This window comes from Phyllostomus hastatus, unplaced genomic scaffold (genome assembly GCF_019186645.2).
Source record: "Phyllostomus hastatus isolate PE091 unplaced genomic scaffold, TTU_PhHast_1.1 phas_scaffold_93, whole genome shotgun sequence".
NCBI lineage: Eukaryota > Metazoa > Chordata > Mammalia > Chiroptera > Phyllostomidae > Phyllostomus > Phyllostomus hastatus.
This window is the reverse complement of record NW_025334042.1, coordinates 46118893-46138898: the sequence shown is the minus strand read 5'-3', so window position 1 is coordinate 46138898 and position 20006 is coordinate 46118893. Positions and strand designations below refer to the sequence as shown.

General features: G+C 44.8%; 1 protein-coding gene across 3 annotated transcripts in view; it reads left to right on the top strand.

Moving 5' to 3' along the window:
* The window catches only part of ETV6 (ETS variant transcription factor 6), a 219403-nt gene that overhangs the window by 153937 nt on the left and 45460 nt on the right, over positions 1-20006 (top strand). For all 3 annotated transcript variants that reach the window (XM_045829229.1, XM_045829227.1, XM_045829230.1), the window contains exon 3: positions 17180-17344. In XM_045829229.1, coding sequence (XP_045685185.1) covers positions 17180-17344 — 165 coding nt within the window. The remainder of the gene's footprint in view (positions 1-17179; positions 17345-20006) is intronic.

Genomic DNA, 20006 nt, shown 5'->3' with positions numbered 1-20006 from the left:
TGTGTGGCCTTGGCAACTGGAAAAATGGAGTTGGCATTCCCTGAGGCAGGAAAGACTGTGGGTAGCAGGAGGGCAGTTTGGGACAGACTGTCTAACAGGCAGCTGCTTTTATCGCTCCTTCCCCTGCTTAAACACACACTCACATGAATCTCATTTTGTCCTACTGAACTACTCAGCGTTTCCCAAACTGGTTTTGCCCTTTCATGTGTCCAGGCCTTTGTATCTACTGTTCTCTCTGCCAAGAAATCTGTCACCCCATCCTTCAGTTCAGAAAGTCTTCCCTGGTCCTGCACTAATGTACTGATCTGTCAGTCCTTCTGTATGTTCCTTTCCTCCCCCCCAGATTTTAAAATCTGTGTGTCATTCACCTTGATGTACCCTGCACCTAATATAAGACCCAGCACATAATGGATGCCTAATCAGTTAGATGGACGGGTGAGTGGGTGCATGGATGGAGAGATGAGCTCTCTGCACTGTTAGACCAAACTGTTTTGATGGTAATGATGGGAATTCCCCTGGACCATCGCCAGGTGAGATGATCGCCCCAGACTGAAATGAAAGAAACAGCAGATGTCAGGAAATTTTTGTGCTAATCCTGGTGTGAGTGTGAGAGCACCCCAGCACAGGTCCCCCTTTCCCGCACACACTGCCCCCACCTTCCTGCCCCAGGTCTGGCTGCCGGTCTTGTTCATCTCTAGCATCAGTGAACTTAGACCCTCTACTCTACACATCCAGGTCTGCAGGGGAAATTTGGTTATAAAACCGGAAGACTGTTTAACCCAATGACGTGCTGCGAGCTTGCTTCCCGAGGGCCCCCAGGTCTGCCAAAAAGATCAGGCCTCATTATTTAGGAAGCTGCCTCAGCCAGGCATTACTAATTTGGGCATTAGTAATTCGGGTGCCTATTCAGGCAAATGAGCAATGAATGTAAAGTGCCTTTGTCAGTGAATTGAAAGCAAAGAGGAGAGGGAGGGGTGAGGTAAGGGAAGGTGAAAGAACGTTTGAGTTTTGCCTCATTTCCAGAAAGGACAATCATTGCTTCCTGGAAGCTACACTTGGCAACAGGCAAGGGGAATGGGAAAGATTGATTCCCCTTTGCCAAGGCTCCATAATTCAGCTTGAGTATTTCAAATCGATACGTTTCTTGCAAAGTTTCCAAGGGCTGCATTAAAAAAGCCATTTTTAAAAATTATCATCATGTGACAGCCTCCTCTGATGAGACTGGCGTGTCAGGGGTGAGTCGGGTCTTCCAAACAGACAAAACTCTAATGAGAAAGGAGGCTTTTAAAAGCAGGAAAGGCAAGTTAGAGCTGACAGCGAGGCCAGCCGCACCTGCAGAGCCTCTGGCGTTGCACTCACTGCTCCGTGGGGCTGTCTGGTGAGCAGCCGACACCCTCCTCCCGGGCCAACGTGGGAAATCAGTGGCTCCCACAGAAACTGCTCATTTCTGTGAGTGGCAGTTTGTCACTAAGCAGGAGAAAGACTCGCCTGGGGAGATCTTCTCCGTGATCTGGGGTCATTGAGATGTCTAGCTCACAGTCTGTCACTCAAGTTTTTGTGAATTTTTGAAAATGTTATAGTTCTGACTTCTGACACTCCTGAGTTTTTGTGATAGGAGGTATGGAAAGACAGTCAAAGGTCAGGTTTCTTTCTTAATTGTCGTTCCTATTTTTTAACCCCACTAGAAATTCCTCCCATTTGGAAGCGTCATCTTCACTAGAATTGTTCCCCACGTCCTTTAAATCCGAGGAGCCAGGTGTTCCCTCCCTTGACATCCTGTGCCCATCTTATCACGTGTCTTCCCTCTGGGTGCTGTCTCTGTGCCCCCGGCACTTCGGGCTGTCACCCCCTTCTGGTGTGGTCAGAGGCCCCTCAGGTTCATTACTACACTTGTTTCGCCTACTGCCGCAAAACCCAGCAACAGTTCACCCAGGGACACAAGAAGATTGGTGCTCTTTCTTTATGAGACACCGGGGGGCGGGGGGTGGGGGTGCTGTCCTTAAAGATGCGTAGTATTCTGGGACAGAGTCTGGGAAGGCGGCATGGGCAGCAGTGTCGTTTTTAATCTTTTAGAGCCTCCAGGTAAGAGCAAAGCAACTCAATAGCAGCACCAAAACCTGAGGAAAATGACAAAACTAAGGGACAAGATATCCCCAAGATACAGTGGGGCTTTTAATAGACTTTAGAAGAGGAGAAGCCCCGAAGAGCCAAGAGATTTTCACTGGGAAGCACGGGCGCTATTGTGACAGTAACAGCTGAAAGTGGGAGTCCTTTTGCCGACTCCAAGAGGGGCAAGTGCACATGGCCTGCACGGAGGTCTGAGGGGCCTAGAGCTCTCTAGTCACCATGAACTCTGGAACTAGCCAGCCAGGTCCTCCTTCCAGGAAGACTGTACGTGGAGAAGCTGCCAGGAGTGGAATCAAATGGAACAGGACAGGACCAATGGAGACTTAGGCAAGAGGTCCCCAAAAGGGAACAAACAGAACCAGGAAATTTCAGCAAGCAAGGGGCCATATATTTGAACACTTCCAAAACACACTAGGAGAACTTCGTAAAGTTAGAACCATGCCATGGTTTAAAAATTCAGGAAAACTAATTTCACATGGAAACGAACAACAGAAAAGCAGTGAGGTCAATTCCACTCAAAGCATTTGTCAGATAAAAGAAACCAAGGAGTAGGATTCCCAAAGAGAGCACGCCAAAAAGACACGATGTGGAATGATTCGGAACTGTTACCTATGTCCCAGCGAGCTAAAAGACATTTAGAAAATCATATAAAACTGGAAAAAAAAAACAGGAAAATTTTAGAAATGAGATGACAGGAAAGAATTGAAAATGAAAGAAATGAAGAGTACACTAGTAAGAATATAAGATGAATATATACAAAAGGTGTTTTTAAGAGAAACAAAAGGTGAAAGCAGGAACGTTTTAAAAATAAAAAAGAGATTAGGTTGGGAGAGGAGGAAGAGGAGAAAGGAGGTCACACATAAGCGACAGAAGGAGATTAGACTTTGGGTGGTGAGCACACAGTGCAGTACACAGATGCCGTATTATAAAGTTGTACACCTGAAGCTTACGTTATGTTGTTAACCAGTGTTAGCCCAATAAGTGTAATTTAAAGAGCTTAAAGAATTCAGGAGGAAGTGACCAGTATGGAAGGGAGGCCAAGGAATTTCCCCCTGTGGACAGCAGGACTCCGTGAAGAAGAAAGCGGGAGCGAGCCGTGTCTGCGTCGCTCCAGTCTCGGCCTCGGCCTGCACGTGGCCTCTTCCTCCAGCTCCCTCCTCTGCGTTCTCTCGCGAGAACACTTGCCGTTCAACCTAGGGCCCACCCAAACACTCCAGGATGATCTCTTCTCAAGGTCCTTAACTAATTTCATCTGCAGAAACTTTTTTTCAAATAAGGTTCCAGAGATAATGACATGGAGATAGGTACAGGTATAGGTACAGGTATAGACAGATACGGATATATAGAGATATATAGATATTTCTGGGAGGTCCACCACTGAGCTAGTAGGTGACAGAAACAGGATTTGAATTTTATTTTATAATAAAGTAACTAAAGGAAAAATGTGATATTTTCAGAAAATTAGCTATTCTTTCCGAGAAACAGAAGTAGGCAGTGTGCTTTCACAAAGAGCAGGACGATTGGAGGTCAGCCCGCAGACCACGCAGAGACCTCCCCGCCCCCCTTCACTCTCCACCTGGCCTCGGGGAAGCGTTAGTGCCCTTTGAGAGTGAACATTACTTGTGCCACCAGCAATGCGTCACTTCTTTGTTCATCTTTTTTTCAGACTCTCAAGCCAGAGTTTAAAAAAAAGACATAGGTTTCTGCAGAACGCAGAACAGTTGCCTCTACATTTTACCTTTCTGATGCACAACTTTCTAGTGCACAACTAAAAGCTCCTTTGAAAAGTCATAGCCATAAACAGCTACAGGCGAAAATGACCAGTGTTCCTTCTTCTTTTTGATGCCTCCAGCATTCTGCCACCAGGCTTCTCCGGACCGCACCCCCATCCTTAAGACCTGAGGGTCTTCTCACTCGTCCCTTCCAACTTAACTTCTAACTTATCATCTGGCTACATAACACCTAAGGTGTGGAAAGATTCTCTTGATTCGGTGGGTGGGTTCCTTTTACCTGCTGCTCCTTCCACGGAGGCCTTCACGCCTTCATCCAAAGGAGTGAAAATACAGAACTTCAGAGAGGATGACAGAGCCCAAGAGAAAAATACTGTCCAGGGAGTGTCACTCGGTGCCCCTTTGGCTAATGACCTGGCCCAACCGCCTGTCCCCCAGCGTCTGGAGTCTCAGACCAGCACGGGGCCAACAGTAAAGTCAGGACAGTGAGTGTCGCTGCATCCGGTTGCCTGTCTGCTGCCTTGGAAGGGGGCTTGGGGTTTGGTTTGGTTTGGTTTGGTTTGGTTTTTTTAATTTTCTTGATTCCAAGTGACATCATAAGCCCTGAAACCAGAGGATTAGTCAACTTGACCACACTGACCCCAGGGAAAATAACTGGTGAGAAACACGTGACGATGCAGCACAGGGTAAATCTAGGGAAACCGTTTCCCTGTGAATGTTCTCAGTAAGGAGGGAACAAGGGGGCTGAGGGACACACAGAGAAGTCTGTGGTACATGCACACGTGCACACACACAGACTCAACACAATCATCTTTAAATAGAAGTCTCTTCTCCAAGTTTGATTTTTCTCTTCATGTCAGGAGGCATCCGTGCCGCCGGTAAAATGATTTCATTCTGCCGCGCATCGCCACAGTCTGCCTGCCCCTCGGAACGCTGAGTCAGCACCGCTCAGGCAGCCTCCGCAGAGCAGAGTTGATTCCACCCAGAGGCAACCGACGGGGCCTTTGAAAATGCGGGGAATCACTCTCCAAAGAGTCAGGGACAAAGAGAAGGAAGGAGGGTGGAGAGGTGGGGTTCTCCTTAAAAGCAGACATTTCCCAGAAGAGCCTTGTTTTACAACTTCGGTTGCTTGAACCCCAAATCTGCCTTTCAGCCCTGTCTGTGTTTTTTGAGGTCTGCAGAATTAATGATGTAAAAATTAAAACACTTCCTTCAGTCCCCCTTTCCCGGGCTCCAGCCCACCGTGCACACACACTCCTCCATCTCCAGCCTCGTATTTATCTCACAGGAATCAGTGATAACAGGACTGTCTCCATCCTGAAAAAAAGGCCAGCCTTGCTTTTCAAAGTTCCGTTGCAATGAAGAGAACCCGGGAGGGAAGGGACCAGGCATCGCTGAGCCACACAAAGGAAAGCATCTCCCATGCCAGTGACTGGGCAGGTCCGACCCCGTCCAGAATGAGAATGAGTTCTACTCTTGTTACACTTTGCGAAGGAATGTTCTGGAGACTGTGGTGGGCACAAGAGACAATCCTGTGTGGTTTAAAGGACCAAGCGGAAAAAGAAAGGATGTTCATTCTTCCTTCTTCAGACACCCGTCATAGGTCATCTGTGTTTTGTGGATCATGCAAATCCAACAAACTCTTTATGTTCTCAGTACCCCATTTGTTTTTACGGAGGATTAAAAAGCCTTCCTGCACCAGCTTTCTGCCTGGTAGTTTCAATTTACTTCCTAAATCTATTTGAAGAACATTTCAACTCTTAATATCTACATTCCTACTACATTTTTTCCTTCTTAAAAAAATGGGCTTCTTAGTGTGCATAAATATCAGTACCTTTTAAGATAAATGTAGGTTTCTGTCCTGCAATACGAGAATTCTGCCCTTAATTGCCTCTTTGCTTTAGAAATTTGTCTTTCGATAGTCTCTCTCCTTGCACAGCCCAGTTGCCTTGCTGTTCATAAATTAAGATAATTTGCAGTGATTAACCTTCACTGGTATGAATAAAAATGTGTAATAAGTTAGCAATGATTTCTAAAATAGCCGAGAAAGGGGCATTCTAAATTTAGGGTCAGGTGTATACATTTCTTGAGGAAATGACACCTAGAGTTGGCTGTCATTTCATTGTATGCCTTCCCCACCTTTGGAGTTAGAGGAGGGCACCCTGCCTGTCTCCCCAAAATACCAGGAGGGATGTGTATGTGTTTCTCTTCTCAAGTCTAATTTGGTTTTGGCATGATATCCCTAGCACATATTATCAGATCCATTTGCATACATGAGGCTAAAAAATTCTAAAGTGATTCTCCAAGGGTCCAAAGATAAACGTGAGCTAATTCATAAACTTTGCAATGGCAGCCAAATATTGGTGTACATGTGCCTGTGAATTTAGGAAGAAGGGTCATAGCTCTCACTGAAGTCCCAAAGGAGTCCATTAACTCCCAAACTTAAGAAGTCCCACTTTAATCTCCTCCCCATCGCCACTGCACTGTCTCCATCGTCTCTCTCTTCGATGTAACTTTAGTTAACTGTTGATGTTTTGTTCATCATGCTTCTTTGCATTTATTTTGATTTTTAACTGACGTGTTAGCCTATTATTATTTCTGTGATCACTGAGTTTTTGGCACAGCCTTAAATTTTGTACCCGAGGTGAGGGCCTCACTTGCCTCACCCTCATCCCAGACCCAAGTGGGCTCCCAATCTAGCCTTCCCTCTCCAGCCTCTCATCTGCTCCAGTTCTCTCTCTGCATCTCCTCAGCCGCTGTCCCCGTTTGCACACTGATAATGCCTGTCCCCTCCTCAGAGTCCGGTGCTAGCCTCATAGAGCCGTCAAGAGCCTCCACACACTTGCAAGCGAGCTTCAGAAAGTATTCCAGTCTCCAAGAAACATGTGACAAAGTACGATTAATCTGCTATCCAGTCGCTGTTCTGTCCAACCCCACAAAATGCACTGAGTGTGTCCTGTGTGCTGGGCACAGCGCAGTCTTCATCTCATTTTATACCTGGATTTGCTCTAGGAGGCTGGTGCTACCCTTGGCCCCACTGTACTGCTGGGGAAACTGAGTTCAGAGATGTAACTTACCCCCGCCACTGAACTAGTAGATGACAGGACCGGTATTTGAATTCAGGACTATCTGAGTCTAAAACGCAAGTTTTTATTTAAAATATTACACGCCTCTCTGCCTGTTGGGCCTGCTGCTCAAAAGCAGAAATGAGAAGGAATCTCCCGTCCTGTCCGTGAGGGTGAGTGGCAGGCCCCAGGCTGGTTTTACTGTCAGCAGGTTTGCTAACAAAAATCCCTTTGTGGATGCAAGTGAGTGAAAGCCAAAAAATCTACCAAATGAAGTTCATAAGAAAAAATTAATCGAGGGAATTGAATATGATGCTGGATGTAAACATGAACATACAGTATTCTTGCTCTTGGGGTTTTGTCCAAAAAACATGAGTGTGTAACCTCCCAGCCTCCACTTGGAAACTGAGTGCTGAGATACAGGGTAACCTTGGGGACAAAAATAGGAAATGCTGTGGAATTTCCAATTCCCAGTGACCGAATTTGTTTGTCGAAAGCAATTTTGATCAAATAGCACACCCAAAGTTAGAGGCAGGCCCAGTGGAATGAGAATGCCAGAACTTGTCGCAGTACATCCCTGGCCAGTGTGGGAGCCCAGGGGACGCGGCCTGGCCAGTGGGAAGGAAAGGAGTCGGAAGGGCCCCTGGAAAGCACTCTGGGAAGCGGAAGGCTTGAAGGGCTCTGACGACGATGCCTTGTTTTATTGTGGAGGGTTTGTTTATTCCGAGGTAAACCCTGCCTGCCTGCGGCGGCCCCTTTACAGAAGTTAGAGTGGGTTCTCTGAGGCACCGCCCAGAGTTCCGAATCTATAGCTAAACCAGACTTGCCATGAGGAGTTGAGTTTCTGGTTTATTATTCCCAAATCCCTTGCTTTTTAAATTTTCTTAATTCTCACCTGAGGACACATTTTCACTGCTTTTAGGGTGGCGGGTGGGGAGAGAAACATCGATTAGATGCCTCTCTTAGGCTCCCCAACCAGGAATCAAACCCACAACATAGGTATGTGCTCTGACCGGGGATCGAACCCACAACCTTTTAGTGTACAGATGATATTCCAATCCAACTGAGCCACACCAGCCAGGGCCCAAATCCCTGGCATTTTAACAGTGGATTTTAGAGTGCAAGGGGCTTTTGTATCTTTTATTTCCTTTGACCCAGCAGAAGTTCACTGGACTGACACGGAAGACCTGGGCCTGGTATTCTAGACTTAGGCCCGTTGTGACCTTGGGAAAGTCCCTCAGCCTCTCTGAGCTTTAGTTTCTTCTGCAAACACGGTCGTGCAGCTTTAGCTCAGTCACAGAGTAGTTGCTGGGATAACGTAGCCGTGGAAGCCTGTGGTAAATGTAAAGAACTGCAGGGATCTGAAGTGTCCTGCCTGATGTGGATGGTGCCGGGTGGAGCAGGGTGGCAGTCACAGGCTGCCCACAGATGGATTATTACTGGGGATCTTTGGCCGAACGGTCCGACATTACTGGATGTGCCAAGCATGACATGAGAATCACTGAGCAATGCTCTACATGCACACACATTTTAATTCCTAACACATGCACCTACAGTTAGCAATTTTATTTCCCAGAAGGTAGAAGAAGCCATGAGTGGTGCTGCTAACTTGGAGTCAAGTCTGACAAAGAAGGAGGAATTAGTTGGCAAAGTAGAAACGATGAGAACTTTTGGTGAGAATGAACGCATCACCTTAGAAGTGGGGAAAGGAAATGAAAGGTGTGATCAGATGTGTTTTCTTGCCTTGAAGAAGGCAAATTTTAAAAATTTACAGAAAAAGTACCTATGGTTTCATGACCTGAAATACTAAAACACAAGTCAAGAGAGTCAAGGTGTTTTTGAGAATGAAATTCTGACATATCAGCCGTACACGGTACTTACAGTGGGAAGGGAAAAAGACAACCAGACAGCCTGATAAGGCTGCATTGGAGACATTCTCTGATGAGGTCAAGTTCCAAATAGATTTTTTAAATATTACTGCCTGCATAATATTTTATCAGAGATGTTGTCCATAGTTTACTTAACTATTCCTTTGGTGTTCCTAGTTTTCTACTATTAAAAATAACATGTCAATGGCCCTGGCCAGGTATAGCTCAGTTGGTTGAAACATCCTGTACACCGAAAAGGTTGTGGGTTTGATCCCCAGACAGGGCACATACCTAGGTTGAGGGTTTGATCCCTGATTGGGGCGTGTATGGGAGGCAAGTGATCAGTGTTCTCTCTCACATTGATGTCTGTCTGTCTGTCTCTCTCCCCCCCACCTCCCTTCCTCTTGTCGCTAAAATCAATAAACATATCCTCAGATGAGGATTAAAAAATAAATAAAAATAACAGAGCAGAGAACATCTTTGTGCATGAATGATTTCTTTGCATCCTAAATTTTCTCTTTAAGGTAGAGTCTCAAAAGTTAACATTTGCAGGGCTCTTAAACCACCATCACCAAGTTGTTGGGTAGAAGGACCATGCCAATGTATCTTTCACTGCTTTGCATACCAGTCTACAGAGCTCAGATTTTAAAAAGATGTATATAATGGTCTGGCTGGAGGTGGGCAAACGTCAGGGGGAAGGGAGACACCTGTAATCGTGTCAACAGTAAAAATAAAGTTAAAAAAAGATGTGTGTAGCGGATGACAGAGCAACTTACTATAAGGAAAAATATAAAAGGTATTTTTAGATCTAGAATGTTAAAACTAAGTGACCTGAAAACTATGGAAAATGCCTTAAGAAAAAGAAAACGGTAGGCATTGAATGGACGGTATAAGAATAAGCATGCTGTCAGCGTGCAAATAGGGTCAAATGCGGTGACGTGGACAATGGCAGACGGAAGAGAACTACTTCTCTCTCTCTTCCCTCACTTTCATCAAGGAGGATGATCGTCAGACTGAAACAGGTAGTACAAACATTGACAGAAGGGAATTGAAGCCCAAGAGAGGTGAATTGATTACAAAAGCGGATCTAAGTTGTACTAAATAAATTCAAGGCCCTTGGCCCAGACAAAGGACAGCCCAGAATAGAGAGCTTACAAGGGTGAAAGATAGGCCGAGGACAGTGATCCCTGAGGGCTGTGGACGATGGAAGAGGCACTAAAGGAAGGAATATGGGCCATTGTTTACCTGACATTTAGAAAAGGGAAGAAGAGTGTATGTACAGACTGAAAACAGCTACCTTGATCTAACTTCCAGTTGCAATACAGGACAGATTTCCCAACATGTGTGTTGCTAGCACTTACAAAGAAGTTGCCCCTTAGTAGCCAGCCTGCTGCTGCTTCTCTTGCTCTTCAGTAAGGGTTGCTATAAGTTTTGTGGCCACTGTATCTCTGGACCTCAGACAAGCAGGTCATTGAATTTCAGATGCCTTTATGGCTGACCTTGGAAAATATAGTGCAAATAACAGAATATTTAGATGGATTGATACTTGAACACCTGTGCCCAGAAGGAACCAATAACTTGATCAGTTTTCATTGGAAAAGAAGTGGCTGGTATGTCACCAGATTGCTTCCATCTTAGCCCTCACCTAGTACTGGTACTTAGTACTAGTACTTAGCCCTCGCCTAGTACTGTGTCAGTAACCTGTTGAAGTGATAAATGCTTATTGATGCTGCAGATGACATGAAGCTACAAAGTACAGATGATACTAAAAACAGATCCAAATCTAAAGAGACTGCAGCAGACTAGAATGATAGTGGAAAATAATAAGATGAAATCCAATATTCATTAACATACAGTTGTACAGTTGGCTTCCAAACACCAGCTATATATGTGAGAGGTAGGGCAGTTGTGAAAATGATAATGGTGATAACAATAATAGAAAAACAATTGCTAACGCTCATTAATGCATGCCCTCTGACAGATGCTATCTGTGCTGTGCGTTTTATATCATCATCGTTTGCATAATCTTACTCTGTCCTAGTTTTCTGTCATCTGCAGATTTGATAAGCACATTATCTATGATTCACTGCCACTTACTTCACAAGGTAAAAGCTGTCCCATTTTCCACTGGGGGCAAGTGAGGCACAGAAAGTGTAAGTAACTTGTCTGAGGTCGCACAGCTGGGAAACAGTTTCCGTGCTGGTGCTCAGCGCCTGCCTGCTTACACCCTGTGAAAGTTCACACCATCACTGAAACGTTTCTCCTTCTTTCTCTTTTTTAATCATGAATTTAATTTGATGTCCTGCCAGAACACCCAATATCTTAGAGAGATGGGTGATTAATAATATGGACTTTGAGCCAGACCAAGTGGGTTCAAATGTTGACTCTTCCATTTCCTGGCCATGTTACTTTGGCTGAGTCACTTAACTTCCTGCAAATGGGGATAGTAATTGTTTATCATACAGAATTGCTGGGGGGATTAAACAAATTCTGTACGGAAAGCATGTAGAACATGCCTTGCAAGTGTCTGCAATGCCTGTGAGTGTTTGCTGTTATGATCGGGCTTCATGAGAAGCAATATGGTGGGATGTCAAGTGAGACTCTGGAGCCAGGTCACCTGGGTTTTCAGCCCTAGCAGCACCATTTCCATCTTTTGTGCGCTATAGCTTTCTCATTTGTAAAAGAAGATAATAACCATTGTAATGAAGATTCAGTGTAAGTGCTCCGTAGTTGTTAGCTATTACTATCCATAGAAATGTATTGTCCAGAGGAAGAAAGGCCCTAGTTCTGCTTCTGGTACTCTGTTTAGGAGTGGGAGCCAAATATTGGGTTGGCTGAAAAGTCCATTTAGTTTTTTCAATGAAATAAAAGATACATTTTTCATTTTCACCAATACTTTCACTGACTGGGATATTTTGAGCGTGTCAGCTATCTCCTACATGGCATAACGTTGATTGTTCTCAATTAATGTCTCAGTTTAATCACTATCAACTTCAGCTGGTCTACCTGACCATTGAAGCATCGTCCAGCCAAAACTCTTGAGCACAAAACTTTGCACACCACTTTTGACACATGCAGTCAGTCACAGCACCTTATCCATAACACTGCACAAATCTTTTTTTTTTTGCATTTCAGTTGTGTTTTTAGATTTCTTAAAATAATAAGCATAATATGCCAAATCTATTGCATGTTTCCTTCCTTCTTCAATATTAAAATGGCTACACAAAATCCACCAACTTTGATAAGTTTTTTTTAAATGCATGCTGACATGACAGCTGTCAGAATACAGTCTAACAAAATTGTTTTGAATGGCATTAAAGACAACTAAGCACTCACTACTAGAGCCATCTTACTGAAAGAAAAAAAAACACAGATTTTTTTGCCAACCCAATATTATCTCTAGAGGAGGTAAGCAGGTCAATGAGGGTGTAAAAACTACCATATAGAACTTATGTTTGGGCTGATTACAAACCTTTGATCTGAAGGCAAGATGACTAAGCAAGGCAGTGATAACTTTCCTCACTGCATCAAGAGTTGTGGAATTGTTCTGTGTCGTCAACTCAAGTTTTGAGATGGCATGAGATGTCAGAGAGTCAGGGAACCTGGGGCGGCTTCATCGTGGTTCAGGCTCTTCTCCAGGCTTCAGTTTCCTAATGAGTGAGATGCGGTGGGGGTGGGACTAGATCATTACTGAGTTGGCTTCTGCCTTTTTTGATTCTAGAATCTGTAGGAAATTCCTATTGATACAGAAAGTTTGAGTTAAACGGTGTTTTTGATTAATGTATACTATAGCTAAAGAGCTTGAACTGAGTATTGTTCTAACCTGTAAAGTCACCTAATGACCCTGAGCCCCCTGTTTCCTCATTTGAGAGATTGAAATGAGAGTATGACGGATTTCCCAGGGCATTGGTGAGAATTCCAGGAGCTAATGCACGTGAAAGCACCTTGTCAAAGTGTTACGTTTACTGTCACCATTGCCGGGTTACACCTTTTCCAAGAATTAGAATATAATAAAACCCACTTAAGCACTACATGCATTTAAAGTAACTTAATCTGCTTTCTGTGATTCAGGAGGTCCTTGAGGAAGTTACACAATTTCAGGGTCATTGTCATGAGCATGAGGTAGTTCTGTAGAAAAGAGGTTTTTAAGTTTCAAATTAAATGGGAGCACATCAACTGTATTAAACCCAGAAAGAAAGAGATCACCTACTTGAAGCCCCGTGCTTTACAGCTGGAATCACTGAGCCAGAGAAACTGTGTGGCCTGCCCAGGATCACATGTTCATTAATGTCAGATCTGGGAGTAAAATCCAGGCTCCTGGATCCCAGCGCTCCTTTTATGGCCAGTTATCTTTAAACTCGGAAGGTCTGAAGCGAGGCTAAGAATATGCTGATGAATGTGGCTGCAGCTCTGAATATGGAATCAAAGAAATGTTAGAAGGAAGTTGAAGGGCCTGAGTATGTCACTGACGGGTACGGCACCATGAACTTGACTTGACCCACTGGGGGAAAAAAGTGCTGTGGGATTCTTAGTAGTTTTCTTAATCATAGCAGTTCATGTCTTCTGTACAAAATTCATCTCCACTGTGCTCTGAAATGGACTGGCAGTAAAAATCCAGGTCTTCGTGTGGCTCTCACAGGCTTCTTGTAATCTCAGGGAGTAGCATAACAGATGCGCAATAATGGTCTTTCTCTCTGTTTATCAATGATCACTAAAGGCTAGGCTTTTCAACTTCGTTGGTTGTGACATTGCAGGGGGTAACTGGAAAACAAGTTCTGTTACATGTGCCTCCCTCGTCTTCCCCATGTCGCTTCTGTGAGCCATGTGAAGTCTCGGGACCAAAGCCCGTGCATGGGCACTGAGTGCCTCTGAGCCAGAAGCCAGGAAAGGCAGCACTGTACTCCTGGGCGTGTTAAAAGCAGCATTCCACCACCTTCACCTCCTTCCTTTCCCACTTATAAATCGATGTCTTCAGGTATCGACAGGTTTTTGTTGTTGTTTTCCTTTTAGTTTACTGATAACTTGAAAAAGCCTCCAAGAATCAGAGTCTTGTGTGGGGAGAATTCAATTCACTCAGTCTTGTCTGAATTCTTAGTAGTGTTGAAAATCCATCTGAATTTGAATCTGGATGGGAAATGCATAGGTAAGCATAGTGTGATGGTTATGAGTGCAGACTTTGAAATTAGACTGCCTGGGTTCAAATCCAGCTCCTCTTGTTACTACGGCCCTGTGAACTTGTCAAAATCCCTTAAATGCACCGGGCCTCGGTTCCCTAATCTGAAACACTGTCTCATAGGGTTGCAGCGAGCATGCAATTAAATGAATATTTATCAAGTCCTTAGAATAGTGATAGAAGTGCTTAAGCTAGATTAAATAGTTCTGATTAGGCCAGAGTTGTCCCTGGATCCAAGGCTGTATTCCATTAGACACTGTTAACACCCAGGCCTTAGGCCCCGAGGTTTGAGTAAAGGAGATATCTTTTTCCCTAGCTAAAATTGCAAAGCACATCCTACAGCCATCTTTTTATTCTGTGGAACTAAAAAGGCAATAGCAGTGAAACTTGACTTCAGACACCAGATTTATGAAGCCTCTCTTCAGCTCGGTGAATGTGCCTGCCATCTCTTCATGCTAATTGGAGAGTAGCCACTCTGATCAATGTATCGAGTGGCCTCAAACAGGTAGCCTGCTCTGCCAGGGTCACCTTCGTGAAACTGCTGGGACTGCCGTGGTGTTATTCTCTGCAGCGAAGCGCAGGCTGGGTTCCTTCTGCGCACAAGCCCAGAGCACTCGCTCGGGTTCCTGGTGAGGGGGTTTCCGCCTGGTGGCTGTGCTTGCGGCAGGGGCCAAGCTGTGGGAGAGAGTAATGGGAAGTGAAAAGAGAAACTGTCGTTCTTAACCAACAGGGCTGTTTGGAGTGTGTGACTCTTCTTGTATTTAGGGAAAAGATTACTCATGACTATTTTCTTCCATAGAATATAAAGAACCTCAAATTACTACTTGCATCCCCCACCCCCTTCTCACCCGCCCCCCTCCGTTTCCGTGTGTCCTCTGCAGAAACTTCAGCATTTTACTCTCATTTCCCCTCCCAAGCGGGATTCAGTTCTGTATTTGCTTTGGCACTTGTGCTTCCAATAAGCACCCCCCCACCTACTTTTTCCTGTTTCTGGCCCAGCATCTTCTACTGTGCGGCCCTCTCCCCACCAGGTGCTTTCTTCGGCCAGGCCTGACTTGGAACCCGGCAGTTGTTCCCTTGTGCGAAGGGGAGGAAGGGAAAAGTCCCGAATGACAAATCAGTACGCTGTTCTTGCTCAAAGATAACTGACACCGTTGACAATAATAGGAAGTAACCTTAAAGGCTTTTCACCAGTTCAAAAGTTGAGATTTTGCTGAGCCATCCTCACACCCACTCCCACCTCACTGTGATTCCCGATACGCGTTTTCAGGGTCGTTGGAAAGAGTCAGGGTGCCCCCTGTATCCAAAGCCCATTTTTTAATTGGCATTGCTTCTTGGCCCAGAGTCTTAAAAAAATTTTTACTTCTTTAGTGGCCACTTTAATGTAAAGATCATAGAGCAGTACCATACTACCCATTATTATTTTATAATGCCACTTTTTTCTGTGTGAAAAAAATTATAAAACTTAAAAACAAAACACCCTCCTACATGCCTATCCCTATTATTCCAGTGCTTGTAGTTCTTTGCAGTTCTTTATTGATGCCCTACACAGTGGACCAGTTTTGAAGACACTTCCACAGAGTTCAAGGACACCAGCTACCACTCTTCAAACTAGACTTTACAAAGGAGCCACCTGGAAGACAGAGGCAAAGTCACGCCTTAAGACCCTGTGCCTTCTCCAGGGGGTCTGCGCCATTCATTCCCCAGGGATGGCGAGCGGCCCATCCAAGTAGACCAGACAGGCAGTTCTTTGTCGTGACTCAATTAAACATGGAAGGTAATTCTTTCCAGGGTCAAACTGAAGGACACTTTTGTAGCACGCCTGTGGAGTCTCCTTACCAAGTTTAGGTGACCGAATAGAGAGACTGAGGCCCCTCCTAGCCTCTGGTGTTTGAACTGTTAATTCACACAATGCAATTTTAGAGAACGAAGCTCTGTGGAGCATCAAGCAATTTCCGACCCGTCCACTCTCGAAGACGTGGGTCTCAGGACTCCTCTCAAATCTAAGAATCATTGAAGACATCAGAGAGCTTTCCTCATATGGGTTTTAGCTGTCTGTAGTTACCAGATGGGAATTAACACTGAGACTTTTAAAAATATTTGTTAACTTGCTGAAAAAATAATAAGCCAAGCATATATTAGCATAAATATATATTTATAAATATATTTTCCAATTTGTTTTACATTTCTGCAAGTCTCTTGAGTGTCTGACTTCATGGAAGATAGCTGCATTCTCATCCCTGCTGCAGTACCACATGTTGTCTAGCCTCTAGAAAATTCCACTGTATACTACTCAGGAAAGAATGAGAGTTAAAAAAAAAAAGTAAATAACCTCTTAATATTGTTATGAAAAGAGTTTTGACTTCATAGACCCCTGAAAAGGTTTGAGTACCCTGAGGGGATTTCCAGATTACACTTTGAGAACCACTATTCTAAACCACTTGAATGATAGCAAAGATTTCTCACAACAGCAAAATAAAATAAAAAAGTAGACTCCCACACAGAGATCCGGCCTGAGCTGCGGCCCTCCCTTTGACCCACTGCTGGTCCTACCCAGAACCTAAGTACCACCCCCACCAAGGAGTTCTACCATCAACAAGCAGAATAAAAAGGCAAAAAGACCTTTTCCCATTACCTTACCCTCTCAATTCCCAGAGGCAAGGCTGATAGTTTCCCAGAGACTGAGCAAATGGCTCTTCCTGGAATAAGTTGCAGGGAATACTTCATTATTTGGCATCTCTGGGAGGTCAAGCCCAGCTCTGGAACATTCTCACTTCAAAAGGACGCTGGGCTGCGATCAGATCAGCTCTGATTTTAAGGTCCCCTTCAAAGTACGTGCACGTGCGTCACAGCTCTGAGCCCCCACGGGTGCGTCGAGCCACTGCAGAGCTGTGCCTTTAGAGCAAACCGGGGTCAAGAGAACACTGAGCAGGGCAAGGAAGGACAGGGCTCTAGACAGACAGTGCCTTCAAGACATAAAAAGGGATTTTTTTTCTCATCTTGCCTCTACACATAAAGCTCATTTGGTATCACACTTTGGCACTCACAAAGCGCCAAAGCTTGAGTTTTAACCTTGGATTGAGTTGAATATAAGGGCTCTTGAGATATGGAGACTCGATTTTGTTAACCGTTCAGCAATCTTTCCCTTTTATTCCAACTGTCTAACTGACAAGACCTTTTTCTCTCTTTCTTTCTGCCTCACTCTCTCTCCAACAGGCTTGCAGCCAATTTACTGGAGCAGGGATGACGTAGCCCAGTGGCTCAAGTGGGCTGAAAATGAGTTTTCTTTAAGGCCAATTGACAGCAACACATTTGAAATGAATGGCAAAGCTCTGCTGCTGCTGACCAAAGAGGACTTTCGCTATCGATCTCCTCATTCAGGTGAGAGTCTGGGCTCTTGACACATGCCCAGCTTAGAAAATCTGTTCATCACTGCTGGTCTTCGCCACTGCTCAGCCTGCCCAAAAAATCTTTACTCTAGGTCACCATGGGCTCAGCTTAGTAGAGGAGAGATCCTGCTAACATATGTCAGTTTGAGAGGAGAAAAGGAAGAGCTTTCAGATCAAGGGAAACTTGCAAGGTTCAGAGAAGTAACCCCATTTGGACCTACAGTCGCTGGAATTTAAGGTATCTAGTTGTGCCACCGCAGGAGGAAGAAAATGCATTCCAGCCCTTTTATCTCTACCGTGCCCTGAGTCTGAAGACTTAAACAGAGATGCCGGAGAGTGAGAGAAGGTTGTGAACAGCTCAGTTAACGACAATCACAGGAAGGGACCGGGAATGAGCTCTGCTGAGGTAGCTAGACTAGACAGTCTGGAAAAAAGGAGGGAACCGAGAGGTAAGGACTGGGCAAGGCGGAGATCCTTAGCAGCCAAGGAAAGTTTACAAACACACTCAGAGGGCCTCAGGTGATGTCCTGGTCCCCCACTTAAGTTTTTGAAGTAACACACCTCGTAGTGGTGGAACCCTGAGCGCTGTAAGTGCAAGTTTCCTAGTTGGGCTCATGGAACTCAGAAGATTCATCACAGTGAGGGCCCCAAAGAGCACAGGGCAGATTTGGTTCGGTAAGGAGTGTTTGGACCTGCAGGGGACATGAATGATGTCGATAAGACTTCAAATATACTTTCCAATTTCACATCTTAAATTTTGTGGATATTTAGAAGGTAGCTATTTAGGAACTCCGTATGGCAAAGAGGATCTTTGGCCTCTCGAGGGGCCTGTTATTCAAGTACCAACAGGCCCTCCTTCTTTTGAGTCTCATTGATCTAACTCATCTGACAGAGACCCTTTTTCCCTTGACCAAGGGCAAAGGTCCTGCAGAAGGTTTTGGCGTAGTCTGCAACTCCATTAACTCTTATTTACTCCTGGCAGCCTGCCAGCAGTTAATAAACCAACCGTCAGGAGGAAATGTCCCTATCACAAGGGGTGAGATAAGGATAGAGAACAGAATCTCCCCTGCTTTTCCCAATTTCAGCAGACCGTTTATATGAGGAAATGACAAAGGGGAAGTTTCCCTGAGAAGTGTAGATGGTATTGAAACCTGGAGGCTTATATCTCTGAAAAACAGATCATCTTTTAAGGTTTTGTAATGGACATAAAACATACCTGATATATTTTGTGCCAAATCATTGATTTTTATTCTTGATTTTAAGTCTCAAAATAAGAAAACTATAGAACAACCATATAAATAAAACTAACATAAAAGGAACCCAGATAGTTCCTTTTAATTTAATGCAAAAATACTTCCCTTCTCTGTTCAAGGGGGAGCTCAAAGATATTATGCTCAAAAAGACAGAGTTATTTAACTGGAGGAAAAGGACTCTTAACTCTTTTATGTTCCAGACAAATCATTTATGTAAGACAAATGAAGGAAAACATGGTGATGTGTTTTGACTTTATTTGACTTAGACCTTGGGCAAGATTTCCTCTCCTAGTCTTTGCAGATTCCCCTCTCATCCTATCTCAGATGCTCTTTTTTGTTGCTGGTTTATTTTTCTCTCCAGTAACCACTCAACTTTACTTGTGAAACTAGGTTTTCTCTGCTCAAAGCCAAAAGCAAAGATATGCAAAAGCCTGTCAGGAGTTCCTTGCTACTTTGTCAAGCATTTGCTGGCATGGGCCATGGGGAAGACTGGACAGGATCCTGCTGCCCAGTTAGATAGGCAGGACTGCACTGAACTTGAGGGCAGAGGAGGCTAGGTCTCAGAAAGAAGGAACAGAGTTTGGTTCACAACATGGAAGATGGGTGGAACTGTGTGGGCAGGCGGAGAAGGAGAACATTCTGGGTAATTGGAACAGCATTCACCTAGTAAATTTGGGTGATGATGAGAAAGTCCACCTGATGAAAAGGCAGCAGGCAGGAAGGCCAGCTGAGGCTGATTCACGGTCCAGACATGAGGTGATCTAGGTGGGGGCAGCAGAAGTTCCTCCCATGAATACTCCCCGAGTAGCCCTGCCAGTGGTACCGACTCAGGAAGCTGAGGGTTAGGAGAGGTGATTTCTTGCTCAATTGTCAAAGGAAGCTCAAGGGTATGATAATAGGAAGGACTTTGAAAGGTAAGCACGGGGGAGGTAAGGAAATGTGTTAAGGAGGAGTTGTAGGCCAGTTCACATGGAGGAAGAGTCCAGAGATAAGGCCACATATGCCAGGCCCTCCACTTGAAACACTGTTTATCGTCGCTTATCACCCCTCCCTCACTCGTCTAGTTGCCTCTTCATATTTCAAGCTCTGCTGTTTTTTCTAGGAAACTTTCCCTGACTTCCAGCCCTACTTCCCTGATTCCAACCTGCCTTCCCTTCCTCTCTCTCTCTCTCCACATCCATCTCTGTTAGATACTGTTCCCTTTTTTCCCCAGAGCTTTCCCCAATTCCATCATGGCCTCTGACACACACATACAGAGACACTGTGTTATGTGTGACTATTTGCTGTGCCACATCCTGTAGTGGAAAGTTCAGTTTGCACCAGGCTTGCGTCCCATTAAGCTGCCATGCCTCCAGCATCCAGCACAGTGCACAGCACCCAGTTGGTACTCAATAAACACTG